We start from the raw sequence: 22,555 nt of genomic DNA, 5'->3' as shown, positions 1-22,555 counted from the left end.
ACTCTTAATCATGCAGAGACTGGTGAAATAACATCATCTGGGCTTTGGCGCTGGTGCCCAGCATCTCCACAGTCCCTACTCCAGGACACACTGGCCCAAGGCCCAGGATAGTGACAGCTTTTACTAAGCTGAATTCTGGAGCAAATCGGCAAAAAAATTCAGCAGAAGAGGATTTGCATCTCTGTGAGTGAAAAAAAAATGAGAGCATGCCTAAGTCAGGCGTGAGCAATACTGGTGCTGGAGCGAAGCCCCCTCTCCAGCACCCTGGCAGCAGGCTCCTACTGTCAGATATTTATTAGTTGTGTCAGGAATTAGTGAGAGTTCACTGACTGAATAATAATGTGCCAAAGGCAGTTTTTCAACTTTGCTGATGTAATTAAAGAAAGCAGGGGGGGAAAGCCTTGCTCTGGGGAAGGAACCAGAGCTTCCCATGTTGTTGGTCGCTGTCTCTATTGCAAGGACGAGATGTGAAGTGTGGAGGGGAGAGGGTGAGGATGGCAGTGAGGACCTGAGCAGTGATGAGGAGCATGCAATTACTCCCAGCTGTGGTGGGAGCATTGCTCTTCCCAGAGAAAGATGATGGGAAAGAAGAGCTGCTGCCCTTGTGACTCACGAGCTGGACACATCTCCGAGTTCAGGGTTTATGCTGCTGTTTTTTTACTATTGTGCCCAAGCACCTTGCATCAAGGCTGCCTTTTCGTTTACTTTTGGCACTTTTTCTCTTTCTTAGACAAATCTTGCAGCTTTAGGGGACCATTTGTGAGTGGCTGGAAACAGCTTTATGGCAACATTTTTTTAATGCTGCTCTGGTGACACAGCCAGCAATGTCACTGCATCCAGCCTGAGCACATTTTTCAAGCCCCACAAGAAAAGGGACCACGTGGGCTCTGCGATAAAAGCCAAGATGCTATTTTTAAAACAGGGATAGGAGAAGCTTTGGGTGATTTTAAATCAAATCAATGCCTAGACAACAGGGCACTGCTCCCCGCCATGCCCCCACTGCCAAGTTCCTCCTCCAAATCCCAGGGCTGTCTTCTGACAAACAACCCTCAGCGTCAACAGGATGGGGCTCCCGGGTGCTGCGGCCACAAAAACACCCATCAGGAAACTGGCTGCGGGTCAGCCCCTGGCCCAGGCTGTGTGGGAGCGGGTGGGAAAGGCTGCACGGCCTGGGACTGGCCCAGACCCTCATCTCCTTGGCCATTCCTGAACATTTTTAGTGTCCGTCACAGCGTTGGCCACCCAACCCCAAACTGTCCCCTGCCTTGGGCGGGTGTCTGCTCCGTTTATGTCTCCTCAGAAAAGTGCTGCAGGGGCTGTGCTGTGACACTGCCTGCACCCGGCAGCACTGGGCATGTCCCCACTGTCCAGTGGCCCCTACAACATCCTTGGACATTGCGCTCCAGCATCCCCACGAGCTGCTGGTGCCCCAAGTTCTGTTCTTCGGTGCACTGGAAGGTGATATTTGGCAGAGTTCCTTCCCCAGGCCAGTATTTCCGTCGTGACTTCTTAGCGAGGGGCAGGACAGGAGGGATCTAAGACCTCACAGGCCAGTGCTTGTGGGTGCAGACTGGCCACGTGCACTGACGTGTGCGAAGCTCTGTCAGCTCACAGCATCTTTTGGCCCTAAAAATGCAGCACTCAAACTACAGAGCAAAACGCAGGGAGGCAAGAGGAGCGGCTCTTTCCTCAGGGATAGCAACAGCTCCACTGGTGCCTGGTCATCAGAAACCCTGTCAGGCAGCACCCCAAAACCACCTCACATAGTAGTGATGGCAGCAGAGGAGACTTTCACAGCGTTTTAATAGCAGGTAGCTATGACCCCTCGATTTGCTGCCATCATGGAGATGCAAGGAAAGGTCGGAGTACCCAGGCAGCTTGGTTGTACACCCTCTTGGTGCTATTTTCATCTAAGTTACTAATTACACATTACCTGGATGTCACCAGGCTGATCGATATTAGTCTGAGGAATCAATACAGACGTGGATGACGGTGCTGTTTGCCATTCAGAGCCTGCACAAGCTGGGAAAAACAGGGCACCATCGATCCCAAAGGTGGGCTGAGATGCAGGGCGGGACAGGAGGCACAATGGGGGCAGTGACCACAGGCTGCCTTTCTAAATAACACAGGCACTGTGACAGCCTCCTGCACTGAGACCTGCCCTGTCCGTGCTGCCCCCAGGCACAGGGCACACCTCCCACAGCACTCCCTTGGGAACAGCACAGCCCATTTTAATCTGGGTTGCTTTTCAGTCCTTGGGACGCAATGCATTTGAAAGATTTGCACTGATCTGAAAATTAACAGTTCTCCCTCTTTATGTGTCCTTACCTGATGATCAGTGTCTTAACTAATCACTTCAAAAAGCACGCGGTCTCCTGCGTTTTTGCTTTGCTGCTTAATTAACCAAAAGCTGAGGCCATCTCTGTGATGCCACCATGCTTCTGCCAGCAAGAGGAATCTTGGCTGCAGAATACGATCAAATTTTGCAGTAAGAAGCTCTTGGGACTACCATGAAATCTGGGATTAAAGCACAGCTAAATCAGGGAATTGCATAACTGGGGGTTTCAGCCTGTCTTGCTGGAGTCTTATGACTGTTCTGATTCTGTCATAGCAATGCTGGGAAATTGCCTTTTGAAACCAAAAGAGCATAGAAAGGCACAGGCAGGTCAGGATCATTTGCCCTGAGCACTGGGTTTGTCTTGAGCAGTGAGTTGATGGTGGTAGGATTAGACAGAGAGCGGCATGGGGTGAAAGCAAAACTCCCCCAAAGGCTTCCCTTATGCTCGACTGTGCCTGTGCCCTCGCCGAGGTGCAAAGCCCTGCAGCCTCCTCCCGTCAGGCCGCCTCACAGGCCCATCTCAGAGACCAGGGCAAGGATCACAGAATCATCTCGATTGGAAAAGACCTTGAAGATCACCTATTCCAGCCATTAACCTCACACTGACAGTTCTCAAGGATCAGCAGCCACGGGGAGGCTGCAGGTGCATCTGGTTACTCGCCAGCAAAGCAAGAGCCCTTTGCCTGAAAAATACATGGTGAAAAGCTTCCAAAGAGCAACATAATCCTGGGTTTTATTGAAGCTTTTAAGGTACAAAAGGAGCTGTGGAGGGAGGCTGCTAGTCCCTGCTGCCTGCCTGCAAAGGCGTGTTGCCTTTCCTAAGCAGCACGTGCGGTCTGCTCTGGTGCCAGCACGCGGTCGCCAGCAGCTTAATCCAACAGAAGACCCATACTCCTTCCCTTAGTCACACCAGCCCCAAAAGCAGAAACCTGCCCGGATTTGCTGTTTGATGAGGTTCACTCAGCCTTGGTGGCAATCTCAGTCCCCACCGGTAGCGACCTCGCTCCCCTGGAAAGGCCATTCCCATGGGAATGCAGATGCTCCTGTGCCGGGGAGCAGACACGGTCCGTGCTGGAAACCTGGCGGAGGCTGCTTTGGCTCTCGGCACTCCCGGACTTTGGGACACTCCTCTAGTGCCTTGATGCTGCTGGGGACTGTGTGGGCTGTGAGAGCTCGGAGTGAGGCCTCGGGGCTCCCCAGGGCATCACTGACAGGTGCCTGTGAGGGAAGCTGGTGGTGAGACACTGCGATGGCCCCGTGCTCCTTCCAGCAGCTTCGCCGCTGGCAGTCCCTCAGAAACGGGCCTGAGAGCTTTGCAGAGAGAAACTGTCGTGTCCAGCTATAAACCACAAACCCCAGGCGCAGCACCTGGAAACCACCGGAGAGGTTGTACAGGCACAGACAGCCCTGGAGAACATCCCCTACCCCTTACAGCCCCATAAGGCAAGAAACATTTCTCCCTCGAATGATCTCCTATTTTTAAAATGCCAGCAAAATAAGTTTTTGCTGAAAAATGACGGTGGCAGGACTTCAGCTGTGCACCCATTTGCACTCCCTGTCCCCGGGATTAACCCCAGGGCCCCTCTCCATCAGCATCGAGGGGCTGCAGCTGGGTATTAGGGTGCCGCCCCCCCATAAATGGGGCCAGATTGGCTACCCCAGCTTCTCTAGTGGTGCTGCTATGCAGGTTTGGGAGGAGGCTTCACAGCAGAAATTTAATTACCACCAAAAAAATTTAATTTTAGTACCATTCTTAGGGAGTAAGCCTCACCTCTAATCCTTCAGGGAGAGCTTTGACTTTGCTTGTAGGATGTCAGAGCTGAGGAAATGTTCTGTCTTTTATCCTTCTCCCTCTTCCTGTTGCTCTGCTGCTCATTTACTCTCTTGTCATTTGTGTGGATATGTCGGGTTTTGGTTTTTTTTCTAAGGGGTGGATGCCAGGCATCAGGAATCATGTGTTCAATGTATGGTGGCAATTAGCCCAGCTCTGAACCCTGATGGCATGTCTGCATCTGCAATTAATGCTCTGCTCTATCTGCATGAGGTTTTTATCTGCCTTCCTTCTGGGGCTGGGAAAGGCCCAACTTGGATCTCTAAAAAAATAGTAGTAAAGTGTTAAAGATGTAAGTGGAGCCTGACTGCCTCTTGTGGGTCTGCTCTCAGAACTGGGTCTTGTTTGGCTCAGCTTGGCCTCTGCACCTGGATTTACATGAGTGTGGCTGGGGACATCTGTCGGATACAGAGCAGAGCCTGTGGGGACTGATTGTGGCTCTGCCAGTACCTCTGCTCGTGCACTTTATGGCATGTTTCATGCACCTGGCTCTTTATTAGGAAATTAGATTGCCTGATTCAATGTTTTATAGTATTAAGCTTATTTCCTCGTGCCTTTGGTCTCTGCAAAATACCTTGAGTTGTTTTTGTGGGATGGGAAAACGGGAACAACATTTGAATTTCAGGGGGAAAACATCAGGGCAGGCAGAGGGGAAGGTGCCTGTGGGACCTGCTGTGCTTTAGGGAAATCTGGGGTTTGGGAGAAATGGGGCCGTGTCCTCCATCCCACTGCTCCAGCAGCATCTCATGGTGGGTTTATAGGGCAGAGCTGCCACCCTCCCCCATCAGCAAGCTGCTCTACCAAACCTCATGGCCTTGCTCTGTTTTCCTTCTCTCCCATATAAACTCATCTACCCTAAAATCCCTGCTTTTTTTTTCTATGAGATAATGTGATTTTGGGGGAGGAGTTTCTCTCACTGCCACCTGCCTGCAGCTGATTTCTAATGAAGAGTTTCCTGGGGAGTGGGGGGAACAGGGAGAGAAACTGGGGAGGGCGGGGGGCAGCATTTCTGAATCCAAATACATTAAACCATTTAATTCTGTTGACTCAGGGCTGCCTGGCTCTGAATAGGAATTAATCCACAATGAACCAAAATTAAAAAGCCCAATACAAAATGCTTAGCAATGCACTGCCAGGGTTTAAAGCAACCCATTAGCTTGCTCAAACGTACCCAGTAAATTTTCATTTGTCAATAACGCTTAGAGCTTACAGTTTATTTACAGCCTGTTCAATATTACCGAAACCCCTCAGAGCGCCTCATTTGTATTTATCTGCCACAGTCTGTTTCCTTTCCAGGGACTCTTCCTAATCCCTTGCTTTGTACCTGCTTGTCTCCTCGAAGAGCCAGAGGCAGGAGGGATGTGCCGTCACTTGGGCCAAGGTAACACAGGGTTAACCCTTTCCATCCCACTCATCCCCTGCATGGCAGACCACCCGCAAGGCCACCCCGAGCCACCTCCCCGTGTCCCACGTCATCCTCGTGCTGGGGCTGAGACCTGCTGGCATGGGGCTCCTCCAGCCTCTGTCCTGCACCCAGGGGACCCGTTGGCCTCAGCCACCAGCCAGCAGAGAGGGGTGATGGGAATTCCCAAATTGTGGCCTCCAAGGGATGCATCAGGCACGAGCACTGGGGCACAGGCAGGACCAGCTGCCTCTATGGACCCACAGCCCAGCTGAGCAGCAGCGGCCACGGCTAACAGGCCAGGCCCCTCCATCTGTTCCCAAACTGGCCCTCGCGGGATGAGCCCTGCTGAGGAAAGCATGTAACAGGATTTCCCCCCAAAGCTGCTTGAATGCTGCCAGGCAGATAACGATGCCTGGCTGGCCCTGAGGATTTCTCCAAGGAAAGGAGTTTATTCTCAGGCACGGACACGAATGGGCAGTTTAATCTCCTGTTGTGGCTCGTGTCCAGTTGGGGTTGTTTAGTCCAACACTTCAGCTCCTGGAGACTTGGCTCCCCACAGTGGAAACCAGTCGTGGGTGGGGTTTGTCCCTGCACAGGGAGCACAGGACGGGGACAGACCTTCCTCCCCACTGCCTGCCTGCTCCCCTCTGCATTAGCGCTTCTCGAAGGCAGAAGTATAAGCAATTGCAGTGGAAATATAAATGAACGCAGCATCATGCAGGCTGCCCGGGGAAGGCAGGGGGAGATGTGGGACAGGGTGGACAACCACCTGTCTCAGGTGTAAAGGTCAGAGAGGGAAATCTCTCCAGAGGTTTAACTGCAGAGATTGCTCAAATGGGACTACAGACTTCACAGAAAGCATCTACCAGACCCCAGGAGGTGCAGCAGCACCCTGACAGCATGGCTCACTGCAGTCCCCTGCCCGACACAGGAGTCTGAGCAGGGGGCAGTGAGCGGGACCTGCAGCCCAAGCTCTCTGCCACAGACCTGCCTATTTGGGTGGAGATGATTTTCGATAGAATTTATAGGCGTGGATGCAGGAGGCAATTGCTAAAGCAAAGAGCCGCTCTTTTCTCCCAGCATTCATTAGGGTTTGCAAGCCCCTCTTGCTGCTGAGATCCAGGACGCTGTGAACGGCTGCGCAGAACCCTGGGGAAAGCCCATCTTACCGCCCCAAAGAGCAAAGTCCCCGGCACTTGCCTGCCGCTGTCTGCATGTAGCCAGCCAGGGTGCAGACTCGCCTCTCGCAGGCTCCGCCGGGCAGCAGGACGGCGACGATGGCCAGCAGCGAGCTGAGGGCCAGCAGGACACAGCCGCCCGCACACAGCACGGCGCTCGTCTGAAAGGACACGCAGGGCTGTCAGCGAGGTCACCCCCCGCCACCGTCCCCGCGACACCTCCCCACGGATTCCCCCTCTGGAAGTGAGAAGCCCGTTGTGGGTGGTTTCTCCCACCTTTTCCCTTCCACCATCTGTTGCTTAAATTCCCTGTTAAGTCTTGAGCCCACGGTTCACCCATCACCTGGTCCCAGGGGTTATTAGTATTCGGGCTACGGTGATAATAGCAAATGTACTACATGCATGAAGGGCTACGTCACTAATACAAGTGCCATTAGATGCCTACATGTGGCAGTGCCTCCACTGAGAGCTGAAACGTCTCTCTTGATACAAGAAAGCCTGGCAGTTAGAAAGTATTTTGCCAATGATGCTCTGAGGCGGGGAACCCGCTGCTGTGGAGGTTTCACTGCAGCCAGCCTCTGCCGACACGCAGGCTGCTCCCAACCCCTACCCCTGCTCACCTCCAGCAGCCCTGCTGGCCTTGCCCTGCAGTGGCCACGGCTTTGATTTAACCTCTTTTGCAACAAAATTGGCTGGGGTGGAAGCAGTTTTCCTATTCAATATTCTGGCAGTAAAATGCAGACTGCATCAGTATCTAAAACTGGGGGAATTTATGGCAAAACCAGCTTGCCCTTGGGTATGGGCACCTGATTGCTGCACTGTTGTTGTTTCTGTCCCCGTTGCAGGTGACATTTCCACGTCTGCCAACGGGATGGCATGGGCAGCAAGGTGGTCCCTGTACCGGTGGGGACAGGTGCCAGCCCAGCCAGGGGACGGTGTGGACGGGTGCCTCCTCCTCCAGCACCCAGCTCATGGCAGCGTTCCAACAGCGTGAGGGCACCTCAGTCCCCGCACTGTGGCAGCCACCTCAAAGCCCTGTCATTTCTCAGCATTTCATGGTGAATTCCACGAAATGCTTCTGGCTTTGGTGAGTCACCCTGCAGTAATGTCGCCTCTTGGCTCCCTAAAGCAGCACAGCTGTAAGACAGGTCTTGTCCCCATCTTCCTAATGAGCCTCATTTTCATAACCTGTGCAGGAACTGCTCTAAGGAGCTCAGGTCCCACCTCTACCTGCTCTTGTCCAGCCTTCTCGTTCTGCTGAGCTGCTCTGGTTAGAAATACACAATTTTCCTTTTTCACTTTTCCCCCTAGATTTGGGCTTTTGGGCAACCATGGTTACTACAGGAACAAATCCAATACAACTTTTCATTTGCCCCCCCCCCCCAAGAGATTACAAATCAGGAGTAAATAATCTGCTAAATGCAAGTTATGCCGGAGAAACCACAGGCAGGCTGGAGGGGAGGAAGAGGAATTGGGTTTACCCTGCGATGGCTATGGGGGGGGTCCAAGAGCTAAAAAAACCCTCCAACACTAGTGGTGCTGCTCCCCGGGCACTGCCCTATTTCTACCTGTATTATTTACTGCTGAGCTGTTTTTTTAACAGCTGGACTGGCTGGTGCCATGGTGGCAGAGCTGCTGCCTGCAGGGTCCTGCCCGGGAGCTGCTGCTGCACCAAGAAGGGACACATGGGTGCTGGCGGGGGACAGGCCAGGGGAGCAGGGACACTGCCCCAACACCCTGGTGCGAGCGCTTCTCCCGGTGCTGTGCAGTGGTTAGAAACCAGCATCTTATTTATAGCCCATTTATACACTGCACAAGAAATGCAGACACTATCCTGGAAATAAATTAATTCCTGATGTGCAATGTAAAAGGCACGGCAGAGCAAACAGCTACCGAAAGAAACAGAAAAGCTGTTTCAGCAGGGACTGTGGCACCAGGGGTACTCTCTGCTGCCTTCCAACCCACCAAGACCCAAAGAGACACGTGCTGCTTCGGGACAAAAGAGACGAGATTGGGACACCCCCAGCAGGGACCAGCCCCTTGTCCCATCTGTACACTGGGAGGGACCCACAGGGTTTGGGGTGGGATGGGTGACCCCATCACGCAGACACCCTCCCAGCGTGGGACCCCACGGGGAGAGCAGCCTCAGGCCTTGCTCCCCATCACTCCCAGGGCAGCAGCATGGTGAGGAAATACGGATTTATTTAAAAAAAAAAAAAAAAAAAGGATTACTCCACCCAGCATCTGAATTTCACCTTCCACCCGGCAACATGCAAAACCATCTTCCTTTGTGAGGACCATTAATTATTTAGAGCGATGAATTTTTCAGCAGAAAGGGGTCTTGTGAAGCAGACTTGTTCTTCTCTCATGTGAAGCAGATTATTTTTAATGATCTAGGTGGTTCTTAATTATGGTAGCACAAATCCCCTAAAAACTCCTAGCTCCTTCTGGAAACAACCTTTGCACCCACAGAAAGGTGCAAAGATATTTTTCAGGGCATAGCACCAAGAAAAAAGGTGAGCGTTACACTGAAAGAAGAGCTGGGTCTGGTTTGGGTCCTGCCATCAGGGTTCACATGGGCGGCAGCAAGACTGTGGGGTCCCAGGGCTTGCAGCACCCTGATGTGCATGGTGGTGGCCAAAACCCAACCAAGTATCAACCAGGCCTTGGCAAAGGTAACTAAGGTCTCATTATGAATATGTTAAAAATCCTGTGGGCAGGAGGCGTAGGTAAATGGTGGTTTGCTTTCTGCCATGTGGGCTGGGGATGCTGAGTCACCAAATGGCCTCAGGGCAGCTCTGGGGGCAGGAGGGGAGATGCAGCTGAGCAGTTTTGCTGCAGGGCTCAAGGGACTGCGGTGATGCAGCTTCTCCAGAATAGGTGGCAATAGAAAAAGGCACAGGGTGCTTCAGGGCAGGTTGCAAGAGACCCTGCTGCAAGCTGGCGGTCCTAGTCTGGCTCGCACACGATGCTGATGCACTCCAGAGCTGCTTGAACACAAGGTGTGAACTTCTTTCCCTAACGTGTTGGCAGTACCTGCCAAAACACTGGATATGCTCTCATAAACCAGAAATTTTGCTTGTGTTGTAATCTTTCCAGGGCCTTGGCTGGGAAATTATCCCAAGTGCTCCTGCCCTGTACTTGAGTTGCACCTGCAGGTCAAACAGCTGCTTCTGAAGGAAAATAATAAGGTTTAAGTTTGAAGAAGTCCATGGAGCAAAGGTAGTTTGGTACCAAACAGTAGCAGCTAAAACCCCTCTCCTTCCAACTGCCCAGCACCTCCCTCTCTCCTCCCTGTTTGTGCCTGTTGCATCTTGAGCGGAAGGAAAGGAGAGGATGCAGGAAACAGGATGCAAAGGCTGAAACCCAAAAATAGATGGCGGGGGAGGAAACAAACAGGATGGATCGAGGCCGTCTGGAAGAGCCCAGCTCAGGCCGGGGCAGGAAAAAGGCCCATTGATCACAGCAGAGACCACAGCTCCCAGTGCAAAACCGGCCAGGGAGAAGCAGAACCTTGCTGCCCGGGGGGTGCCTGTCCCCAGGCACTGCAGACCCACGTCTGGGCCAGGGGAGACCCCCCCGGGGGGCCCAGCAGACCAGGGCTGTGAGCTACCCTGCCTCTGCTGCCATGGGAAAAGACATAAAACCGTGTCAGATTTTCTGCTCCCACTCCCAGGGAGATTAATTGTTTATCCCCAAACAAATTAATAGTCCCCTGGTGGGACTGTAAATATGCCTTTATGTAGCGTAATAAATTCCGATTAACAACAATCCCCTACCCATTATTTTACTATTTTACAGGTCTGACACGCACCATGGCTATGCCATTCACCAAGCAATAAATCTTCTGAAGGTGCTGTTTGATTCCCCCAAAAAAATCAAAATTAAAATGTCACCCAATGACCATCCTGGGAAGAATCACTTAATATCCCTAATGAAAATTTTCTAAAAGTTAACCTGTCTTGAAGCCAGCATCCATGATCTTTACAGTTTAAAATGAAAAGGGCAAAGGGAGAAAAAACTGTCCAGTCCAATGAGTTAGTGCCGAGAAATGGTACCCAGTGTTTGGCTTGACAGAGATAAACCAAGTTGGCAAAACTGCCATTGCATCCTGAGCGCTGGGTCATGCCATGATGCAGATTAGTTTATTAATGCAATTTATTAATTGGAACTTGACCACCCCTGAGAGCTGCCATCCTGGATGGGTCCTGGGGTACCTGGTGCAGTAGGCTGAAAGCAAGGTTACAGACTGCTTGGGTATTTCAGCCCTGCTCAAATGCTTAAGCACCTTTGCAAATGGGGGCAGAAAATAAATACCCTAAACAATTAGGAAATAAAGCCGTGGGCTGAGAGAGAGGGAAGGTCACAGTGTGTCTGGCTTTCTGGTGGTGTCTGCTGAGGCAGCAAAGGTCTGAGAAACCCCAAATTTGCTGGGGGAAAACTGGCTGTAAGAGAAGAGGGGGCAAAATTAATCAAACCATTTTCTTTTTTTCATGCAGTCCCTTCCCATCAGAGCTCTGTGTGATTAAATATTCATTCAGAGAAGATGTTTTGGGGGTTAAACCAGATAGTGCTGTACCTGGAGAGGCAGAAACTGAATGGATACCAGGGGTTCTAACCTCGTTAAAAAACTAAATCAGCACTGGACGGAGGTGCTGAGTGGAGACCTGGGGTTTGGGATTTGCAGCAGTGCTGGCAAGGAGGCCACACCAGGAGTTAGTGCCAGGAAATAGATGCAGATGTTGGCAGCTGGGTCTGTCTCTGCTTCGTAGCTCAAAATGCCCCTGGCTAAGCTCCTGGTAGAAGAGGAACAGTCGCCACTGCCAGTTAGAGGGCAAATAAATAGGGCTGGAAAGGATCAGTGCAAATACTCAGACTGGTATCTATCTGCAGGGCAGCAGCGGTGCTGGAGCAGCAAAGCTGCCTCCTCTCCACCCCAGCGCCCAACGAGGTCCCGCTGCGCCCCTCCGCCCCCCCAAGCTGGTGGCACTGGCACCACATGGCCGTCAAGTCCTTCAACTCCTCCCAAACCTTCCCGAGAGTTTTGCACTGGACCCTAAACCCCCGCTTTCATCCACATCACGCTGGGCGAGGCTGCCCTACACCCAAACCAGCAGAGCCTTCTCCTGGGGCAAAGGCGTAAGAAATCTCAGTGAAAGCCGGGAATACCCACCTGGGCGCGAGAGCGGGGCGCCTGCCTCTGCAGGAGATGCTGCCTGCGCAGGGGTGGGTGGATCAAGACTCGCAGCTTGTTCATATTTCCCCCACACAAGTCACAGAAACAAACATCCGCCATCTGGTCGGCATTAAAGCGACGGCCAGGAAGAAGATCCCACACGTCCTCATCTTCTCCTCCCTGGCAATTACCTTCCTTTCGGTGCCATCTGAGAGTTTTCTCCTTCCTATTTGATATTCCCTCTCCATCCTGTTCCCATGCAGATCCTATCGCCTGCCCAGCAGGGCTGGGAAGTGCCTGGTGTCATCCCATGGGAAGGGCGGGAGCGGGTCCAAGCTCCCCAGACCAGCCCGGCAGAAACGCAAAGCTCCAGGCGTGATGCTGCCGGGGAGGAGGCTGGTGTATCAGGGTCCCCTGAGCCAGAGTGTTTTGGGGCACAGGGATGCAGAGGAGGCAATAAGGCTCCAGTCCTCATTTCTTCCCCTTCAAATGAAGGATTTGGTTGATGGGGACCTGCCCGCTCCGTGGCACACACAGGGGAGCACTTCTCCCCAGCTTGGATTCACCAGCTCACGCACAAAATTCAGCAAAAAATAAAACCATGAGATACAGATTGGCCAGTCCTGGCCTTCCAGGTAACTTTCCCACTTTCCAGCTAATTAGAGTATTCAGCACAAACACCAGAGGGGTTAATGTCCAAACCAGTTCAAGAAAAAAAAAAAAAGCGCATTTTTTTAATTAGGAAGAAAATAAGAGACAGATAATATGTCTGATGAATTACAGCTGTCTTTCTTCCAGTGCCATTGCATCTGGGGATGCTGGAAAGCAGTTCCTAATGGCACTGCTTTATCTAAGAGCATGATGGATAGTGGTGAAAGAGGAAAAAAAGGGAAAAATAAGACATTAGCACATCAATGGTGTGCCTGTGACCTCCATCAAGGGATGCGAACCAACTTAATGAAATTTTAATTAGGCAGCAAGCAGCGTGCTGTCGCTGGGTACCAGATCAGACCTTCTTACCCGCACTCTGCTATTATCCTTCCTTGGGATAAGCCCCTTCCTGGTGCTAGTGGCAAAGCTGGGCTCACGGTCCTGGTCTGGGGAATGCCCCACAGGTCACAAAGCTCTCCCAGCTGGCTTTTCCTTACAGAGCCAGTGGAGGGGACCCCGAAGGGAGACTCTGCTCTGGGCCCTACACAGGGGAAATGCAATGTTCAGCCCAGCATCTCTCCGATGCGCCCAGGCCGTACCCCTCCCAAGGGTTGAGGCCTCCCTGTTTGTTGAGCAGGTTTGTGGGCAGGCAACTGAGCGTGAACTGGCCATCACTGTCACGAGTGGCCACGTCTCAGCTAAGCCCTGGCTGCTGCCCAGCCCCTGGCCCCGCAGCCCAAGCAGTGACGCCACGGCTAATACCCACCTCTCCGAGCTTTTGTTTAAGCAAAGCAGCTTGTGTCTCCTGTTGAGAGCAGAGTTGATAGAATTAATCCTGAGAGCAGACTGTCTGTATTTTTCAATCAACTTGACCTTCCACAGCCCACCGATAAGCTGGCCCTGTCTCAGCACTAGTTTCAGCCCAGCTTAGTGGTGAGCGGTTCACTGGTCAGCAAGTCCTGGTTATGGTTTGCTACTCGGGCATTGAAGCATGGGGCCAGAGCCTAGGAATTACAGGTTTCCCCAACAGTGGGCCTTTTCTGTTCTGTTAATGTAGGTCAAAAACCTCTGGGTGGCTAATGAAAGGAGATAAAGTCTACTGCAAGGTACTATGCATAAAGGGGAAGATGGTGATTTCAAGAATTGCTGAGCACTTACACCTCTTGCCAAGGTTGTGTAAGTGCAATTAAAAATCAAACTGGTAGAGTAAACCAGGAAAGATCTGCTCCCTTGGGAAGTTCTTAGGATGAGGAGCTAAAAGCTGATTTCCTGATAATTCCAAATTAACACGCTGGTCTGATACACGGCCCCCTGAGGTAGAACAGATTCTGCTCGAGAGCCCATCTCGCACATGGCTCCCTGCATTGCAAGCCAGGGACCCCCAAAACGCTCAGCTCCCTCTGCCAGAGCCTGTGCTGGAAGAGAAGCGACAGATTTTCCAAATATCCTCCCATGCCCATGAGCACCCCACGTGCTTTTTCACTGGAACAGGGCTGCTGCATAGCTCCGCAAACCTGATCCCAACTGGCAAACCTCAGGTTACATCGGGAACCCAATGCTGAACTGACAGGGCGAGAAACCAGCCACAAAGGTTTATGAAACCTTTCATCATTTTCTAATAAAAGGGTAAGGAGGTTTACTGTGCATTTTCACTAGGGTTTGCTGAATCTTTTCAAGTCCTTCTATGGGCAAAAACCCAGGAAAGACCCACTCAGGGAACTCCTCATGCTATGCAAAACCTTCCCCCTGTGCTGAGTGGGTTATTTTGTGCTCTGCTCCAGCAGGGCATCCCTGGTTTCATAGGCAAGTGCTCCATGTAGTTTTAACCTGAATACCATGGGCTGATCAGCTTCTTTGTTATTTTAGATTACGTGCTTGGCAAAGCCTGAAAATAATTGGAGACTATCTGGAAAAATAAAAATAGAAATTTGAAATGAAGCAGCACTAGCTTCCAAAGTGCAGCACTGAGACAGGAACCCAGGAGCCAAATGCTCCCACTGAACGAGAAAGTAAATTAGCTCAGGATGAAGCACTATTTTGCACGCACGCATACGCACACAGCGATCTGGCACCAAAAAAAAAAAAAAAAGGCAAAGTAGTGAGATGTGATGAAGCAGCTCAGAGCTCATCTGTTTTTCCCAGCTCTATCAGTTGGCCTCCCAAGAGCAATCCCTTCTCCCCATGACACCCGCACCCCTCGGGATGCCCCTCTCCAGCCCTCACAGCTCCAGGTCCTCCCACAGCGGATCCTCCTTTCCATTAATTGTCCCTGTAAGGGCCCCACGCAAAAACTGTCTGTGGCCCGGGGGAATATCACCATCACCATCCTCCCTCCTCACCTGGCTCCAGCCAGACCCTCTCCAGTTTCCATCAGCTCCTGCAAGGTCTCAGCCTGCACAGGACAGCCTGGCCACAACATCTCCAGGCATCAGGGATATTTTACTGTATTCCACCCATCAAATCACCATCGTGATGCTGAGCACGATGCAACGCCCCAGCAGCCTCAGCACTGACAGGGTTAAATTAAAGGTACCCAAGATATTAGAGAGCTGCAAAGTAATTATGAAAGGAAGCAGAAAAAAAGCCAGCAACTCTAAGCAGACATGAAGGCCCTCTTAAGAGAAGAAAGGCATGTTAATTAACCTCTAGACTTGATTCAAAGCATCATTTGTAGCATGATTAACATAATCCCCCAAGTGCAAACACACAACTGGCATTAACGATCATTTGCCGGGCTGAACACTTCCCCACCCCTTCATCAAATCGGCACATTTGAACAGGGAAACATTTGAAACGCGGTAAACGTGCACGTTTCAAAACCAAAAAGAACAACGTTCCCTGGAGATGGACATCCCAGCTGCGGGCTGCTCCCACCCCCTGTGCGCTGCAGGTGGGCATCCTCCCCAGATGTGCTCTCAGCATCCTCCCCAGATGTGCTCTCAGCATCCTCCCCTGATGTGCCATCAGCTTCACCCTAGAAAAGCTCCTGATCCCCATGTCGGCTTTTGCTTCCTTTGCCCCCACAGCCACAGCTTCACACCCTTCTCACCAGCCTCGGCCACTTCAGCAGAAACCTGGTGGCTGTTTTCCAAAGCTCCTTAGACTCCTGGCCACGTTAGGCTTTCATTTAAAGAAGGAGCTGCCCACAAGATTGCTTGAAAAATTGGAAATGAACGTCAACAAGTTCTGTAAGCAAAGATAAAGGAGCCACAATTTCCCCATCTCTCCAAAACCAAGAACCTCCTGCTTGAACCTGCGGAGGGGGCTCCCGGCTCGCAGCTCCCCCCGTCCTGAGCACGGAGGCGTGCAGGTTCCCAGGGCTGCTCATGCACGAAAGCCAAAGCTGTTGCCTGCCTTAGCAAAGCTGTCAGGGACATTTTATTATATTCCACCTCATCAAATAACCATCACAACAGGTATTCGCATCCTCATCATGGCAGAAAGCTGGTAGGGGAGCACTTTCCCCTGACAGAGACTGCACTGTTTGTTGTTCATGAATTACCTGGGTGGTATTAATAAAGGTGACAAAGATGTGTCACCAAAATCCCCTGTAAACTTCACCTGGTGCCGTGTATTATTCATCCCTACCAGAGCCCAAGCTCAGGAGCTCAGAGGCTTTGCCTTATGTTATATTCTGGATCTAAAATGCTTTCAGAGGCTGAGGCTGCGTGTAGCTGAAGCTTGTTCAAATGAGTCACTGCTGAGCTTCATTCTTATCTTTAAAGTTTGTTATTCCTTCGAAGTGTTTATCTGAATTGCATTTGCAAAAACAGCTGAACAAAGGCCAACTTATGGAAACAAGAGCATTTTTGCATGTTTTTATATAAATAGGAAAGATTTTATGCAGCCGGTTCTTTTCTTTGCAATTCACAATATTTGTCTTTGATGACAATTTTAAGGACCATGATGGGATTTAAGCAATCACAGGCAGACCTGGCATCCTGGGAGAGGGAACAGCACAGCTTCACGGCAGGCTGAGAAATTCAACCACTGACACCCATCGTGTGGGGTGCAGCCACGACCTCCTGGCGACTTGGCCCTGATATCGGGGTTCCTGCAATGTAGCGACCCAGAGCGAGTCAAAGCTCACGTGCTTCGAGCCGCGGGAGTGAAATCACACTCACAACCTCAGGGTAAGACGCTAAGAATAAAATGAAAGGAAAGGAGGAAGAAAGGGCAGGGGCAGTCAGGTGGTGGATGCCGGGGCTGGGCTTTGTGTGGTCCCCACACACACCCAGCGGGGATGGGCGGCTCTTTGTCACCCCAGGACACCCCAGCAACACCAAACCCCACGGGGCAAGCCTTGGCCTTGGCCTCCTTCCTCCCAAAACCTGGCAAGGGCACCACCCCGGGCTGGCCGGGCAGGGGAACGGCCGCAGTCTCCCCCGTCCGGGCTCGATTTCTGGATCCGCGTGTCCCAGGGGCAGCAGTTTCAGCCCCCCCCCCGCTCCTCTCCCGCTCAGCGAACTCAGCCGGCAAGCGATGCGCAGTGCCCCGCCGGGGAGCCCAAACCTCTCCCCTTTCTCTCCCGACCTCCCCCGGCACACCCAGGGTGGAGGGGTGTGCGGCCCCGGCCGGGAGCCCCGGCCCGGCAGGGTGGCCAGGTCAGGCCGTGCTTTGTGGCCGCGCTCAGCCTGCGCTGACCACCACAAAGGCACCCGAGAGGTTTCCGTGCAGCACCCCAAGGGCGGCCAAGCACCCCAAAGAGGGGTGTGACCCCACGGGAGACCCAGGGGGTGCTGAAGGGATGCTCTGGGGCAGGACACGGCGGGGATGCAGGAGATGAAAGGGATGCTCGAGAGCAGCGCGGGGGGATGCAGAGGATGCCCGGGATGCTCAGGGCAAGACCGGGATGCGGGGGGAGGCTGGGGGGCTGCTGGGGGGCCTGGCTCAGAACGGGGGGACGCTGGGGTGATGACAGGGACCTTAGGGAGGTGAGGAGGACAGGGGGATGCTGGAGAGCCTGGGGCAGGTTTGGGGGGTTACGAGAGGGATGATGGGGGGTGGGGGGGAGGGTGCCGGAGAACCCGGGGCACGTCGGGGCGATGCAGGGAGGTGATGGGGAAATGCCGGGGAGCCCGGGGAAGGGCAGGGGGGATGGCGGGGAGGTGATGGGGGAGCTTGGGGGAGGCGGGGGGGGGGGGGGGGTTGGGGGGCCGTCGCGGTGGGGGAGGCGCTCACCTGCCAGGAACCGGAGGGGATGTCTCCGAAGCTGCCGGGGCCGGCGGAGCCGTGGCAGCCGCGGGGCGGCCCGGCGCAGCGCCAGAGCAAACCGAAGCCGGCGGCGGCGCGGCCGGGCGGCAGGAGCCAGGCCGGGGAGAGGAAGGCGGCGGCGCAGGCGGCCAGGAGGCCGGCGGAGAGCAGCGCCCAGAAGCAACCGACGCCGCTGCACATGGCGCGCCGGCGGGGCAGGGAGCCCGCGCCCCGCGCCGCCCCCGCGCCCGCCACCGGCACCGGCACCGACAGCATCGGCGGCGCCGCAGCGCGGCCGCGCAACCGCCGCGGCGCGGGGCGGCCGGCGGGGCCGGCAGCGCTGCCCGCGCCCCCTGCGCGCTGCCTGCGCGCTGCCTGCGCGCCGCCCCCCCCCCCCCCCCCCTCCTTCCCCGGCGGGGCGCGGCTGAGGCCGGGCGCGGTTGCGACACCCGCGGCGGGCGGAGGAGGAGGGGGGGGGGGGGGAGAGAAGTCCCAGGGGGGCGGAGCGGGGCCCCCCTCACCTGCGCCTACGGTTTGGGGTCTTTTAGGCCGTTTTCTCAAGCCGGCTTTTTATTCTTGCCGTTATCTTTAATATTTTTCAATCCCCCTCCACCCCCTCCAGGTGCCCGCAGACGGCGATGCTGCGGCTCCGCGGCTGCGGCTTTGGCGGACACGGACACGCGTGGGGGCTGCGGCCCGGCGGGTTTGCGGGGAATTTCTCGCAGCCCGGGTGTCACCGAGCGGGGAGGGGGGCGAATTTTAAAACTCACGCACAGCCCAGGGAGGCGCGCAGGGGTCCGCGGCCCCTTCTCTGGGAAATTTCTTACTCGGGGTCTGCTTTTTTTTTTTTTTTTTTTTCCCCCCTTAATTTTATCCCTTAATCCTGTGGGTTTCTCCAAAGTGTTAAAGGCAGAGCGGAGAGCGAGGGACAACGGCTCGGGAATTCGGGTTTTACTTTAAGCATAAAAGCTGCGCCTCCCAGTGCAAGATGAATTTTTATAACAGTCATTCTGAAACTTCATGCATCAGCCGCGTTTTATTCCTGCTCAAGCTCCCGGCCGCTTTGCAGCATAAATTGATAGTTTATGCTTCTGCCTCGCAGATCTGACGGGGTTTTCTGGATCTCCAACAGCTCAGCTCTCCCCCGAGCGGTGCCCATGTCCCCCAGCCGCCAGCCCGAAGAGCCAGATCCTTTTTTTAAGTATAGAAAAAAAAAAATCTGTTTATCCTGCCTATCCTCAGGCGAGTTTCAGGCACTTATTGCCGATTCCGCTGAAACAGAGTTAAAGGTATTGGGGCACCTTTTGGTCAAAAAAAAAAAAAAAAAAAAAAAAGAGCTTTCCCTTTAGATCCGAGGTGCGTTGGTTGGCGGTTTAATCGCAGCCCTTGCAGCCGGGTGGCTCAGAGACAGCCCAGAGCGGGACTTTTCCTGGTGAAAATCGTTCAGAGTCTGGTAGCGCAGGAGCCGGGGGCTTGGCACCCTCTCCTGGTGTGCGCCCAGATTGCTGGCGAGCAGGAGTTGGGGTGCTGAGCTCCCCGAGGCTGCCCGAAGAGGAAAGGGATGGGTAAATAATTTGCACTTTATAGATGAATTCACGGACAGAAAGTCTGGGATAAAATGTTGCGGTTATGTCTGGGGCCAGCGTTTGTGCTTCGTGGGGGTGTGTCTTCTTGCATTTAAAAATGGTGTGTATGTTCTCTGTCCTGTAACTCGCAGGAAAGTTTTGAAGGGACAAAAATCACACTCAGCCTTGTCTTTTCCCAGTATCCCTGGTTTGTAGAAATGCCCGACTGCTGGTCATTGCTGCATCACTTAGACTCTTCGAGGCATTTAGGAAAACAAAATGGAAAAAATGCATAAATGGAGAAACATAGAAAATGTTTTTTAACTAGATTTAAAAAAAAAAAACAAACCAAACCTTAGGTTTATTCAAGTATTTATGACACCATAAATGGCCAAGAATTTGGGAAAAACACTGTGAACTGGAGAAAGGTCATCCGAGGTGAGGCCCACACAACACTGGCAATACCACCTGGACATACTGGAGGAAGGAACAACTGGTTTGTTTTCAGTAAATCAGGATAACTCCAGAGAGGCACAGAAGCAGAAAGGGCTCTGGGGAGCAGCCTGCAGCAGGGTCAAGGCTGGGAAAAGCTGCAGAAGCTACAGTGAGGGCTTTTCTTTTTCCCATGTCTATGCACCTACTCAGTGCCCCTTCCCCAGAGCTCGGATGTCCAGAGACTGTCAGCAGCAGGTCACTGACACAGCCCTTTCTGCTGGGAGTGAGGCTTTTTACTTTTTTTTTTTTTTTACCCCCGTTTTTTTCTGTATTACACTTCAAGGTTCAGGTTATAACCCACCCATGAGAGTCGGACAGAAAACCCTTGCCCCTTGTGCCCAACTGCCAGGCACAGAGGAACAAACCTCTCCTCCCAGAGAAAGGAGACAAGAAGGGATTGTAATATTTTAATAAAATCGGTTAATTTTTGCCAGGCTGGGACATGGGGTAACTCCCTTCTTTGAAATCCTCTGCACAATTGAAAAGCCAGTATCAACCCTCCCGTTCCCACTAAGGCTAATGGACTGAGGTCAGCCACATCCAAATTTGCCGTGAATTTTATGTGTGCATGCAGCCACTTGTCTTCCCATTAAAAGAAAAAAAAAAAAAAAAGTCTGTAATTGAAGCTGCTATGACTGCAGTTTTGGAGTGCCCCTTCTGTAATGGTATCAGTTGTGTCTTCCTAATTTTACAGCTTCCCCACCATCCTGCTGTGCACCATTATATGTAAGTGCTGCATCTTTCCCATTCTCCCCAAACATTAGTTATTGGATTATAAGTGATTAGTATTTATACTGGCTATTTTGCAAGTTTGTCTAAGATGTCTAATTATTTGTTTGAAATAATATTCTATAATTTTTTAACAATACTAATGGCAATGTTTAGAATACAAGATTTTTAAGCTTGTAGTGTGTTTCTGTACAAAGGCATCTTTGACTTCTTAGATATTTTGGACATTATTACTGATTCCAGAGTAAGATCTAGGCTGTTAAAGCCCATAGTCGTATATTATTTATGATTTGTAGTCCCAAAGTAGTGAGAAGTCTCTATATGAGATAGAATCCCAACATCATGTAAATACATGTAAATAAATAAACTGGCCCTAAGATGTGAGAGATGGCAATGACTTGTAACATGATTTGTTGCATTTGTGTTCTTCTGAATGCTGTAACTGAACAGAGCAGTTCCCTGTGATTAATTATCTGAGTCAAAGACACCAAGCTATCAATAAAGTCTTGTTCTGCTTTATTAATTCTGTCCAGACAAGAGCATCCCATTTAGATCTTTTCAAATCTTAAAGTTTGTTTATTTTTCTAGCTATGGGAAGGGAAAAATCACCAGGCAGTGAGGCTTTTTTTTTTTTCTTTGACTATTTTAATTTAGGGAGTTGTCCCCCAGCTTCTCTGATGTTGGCCAACCTATGTCCTCAAGTCGTATTACAACTGATTGCTCAGTTAATTAAACTGTCATGCTCTTTTAAAAACTCCAGAACCTGATGTTATTCGTGCTCCCAGTTCAGATCTCCAGGGTCCAAGGCTGAGTGACTAACGGTGGATTGGAGCTTCAGACCTTCTGCATATTCCCCAAAAGGGGAGAAAATTGCAGTCCAGGAAATGTAATTCATGCCAAATATACTTGTAGTTTGAGGTTTCATCAATTATCTAGAATCTGATGCAAAGATAATTGAATTATCACGAAGACTGTGACAGGTTGGATGAGGTTTTTGAAAAAGGGGCTGCTGTTTGAAAATTAATTGCAACATAGACGGTCTTCCTCATCGAGTGTGGTGGGGGATCTACCCACCCCAAACTCACGTTGCCAGCTGGCCAGGTTTCTGACAGCTTTGCCTTACTGATGGCAGCAACTGTCACTTTGCAGCTGGTAGTGTGGTCTCAGGAGACTGCGTGTCCCAGCATGGAAGGGTCCACTCTGCTTGAAGCAGATATGCGTAGCTAAATAAACCAGTTTTCTAACATGCCTGCTCCTACCAGCCAGAGGAGCAATAGCAGTTGGGATCTATGGGTTCGGCAGTAGAAAAAAGATCAGTGTGTAAGGTTGGAAAGTGGGTCCAGAATACAGACTTTCAGGGGAATTTTATCACCAACTGCAACTTCGGCAGCCTGGCAGACCAGGACTCTGTAATATATTGCACCCTGCTTCAACCCCAACATGTAAATTGAAACCTACAGCTTGACTGGCAAAACCAGGCCCTTTAACCACACACAGTTACATGGAAATAAAGAGAAATCTGTGTGAGGATCAGACGGGTCATATTTGGGCTCTCTTTATACTGTCAGTTATTGTGCATGTTTTTAAAGGACTGGGTGCGAAATTTTTTGACCAAAGACGTTAGTTTAGTGTTCCCTAAATGATTCATCCCATTCTTTCACATTTTCTCACCTTTTGAATATTTTTGTCTATTTGCAGCCTCTTAGGTAATGTGCCACTTAAAATAATTCAGTTCATTATGCAAAAAAACCATATATAATAATTCAGTTCATTATCACCAAACCAGCCTCTGGGCACGAGTGCAAATATGTACCAAAGAGCATCAGTTAACTAAAATAACATCAAAAGAGAAAATGCAGTTGCTATAGGGTGTCAATCAGCTGCAACATCCTGCCCAAGAGATGCCTTCATCTCAGCCCTAAGGAGATCCCCATACACCTTTTATGCCATTTATGAGTCTTACGAGTCTTAATTAATGAGTTTTTGCAAGGAGC

General features: G+C 51.7%; 1 protein-coding gene across 1 annotated transcript in view; it reads right to left on the bottom strand.

Annotated features, from left to right (window-relative positions):
* Positions 1–18,055, bottom strand: part of ASPA (aspartoacylase) — an 83,374-nt gene extending 65,319 nt beyond the window's left edge. Inside the window, exons 1-2 of the mRNA XM_074922614.1 lie at positions 17,761–18,055; positions 6,775–6,913 (exon numbers count right to left, since the gene is read on the bottom strand). Of these exons, the coding sequence (XP_074778715.1) occupies positions 6,775–6,913; positions 17,761–18,048 (427 nt within the window). The 5' untranslated portion in view covers positions 18,049–18,055. The remainder of the gene's footprint in view (positions 1–6,774; positions 6,914–17,760) is intronic.
* Positions 18,056–22,555: the final 4,500 nt, after the last annotated feature.

Source organism: Athene noctua, chromosome 19 (assembly GCF_965140245.1).
Source record: "Athene noctua chromosome 19, bAthNoc1.hap1.1, whole genome shotgun sequence".
Taxonomy (NCBI): Eukaryota; Metazoa; Chordata; class Aves; order Strigiformes; family Strigidae; genus Athene; species Athene noctua.
This window is presented reverse-complemented; position numbering and strand designations above follow the sequence as displayed.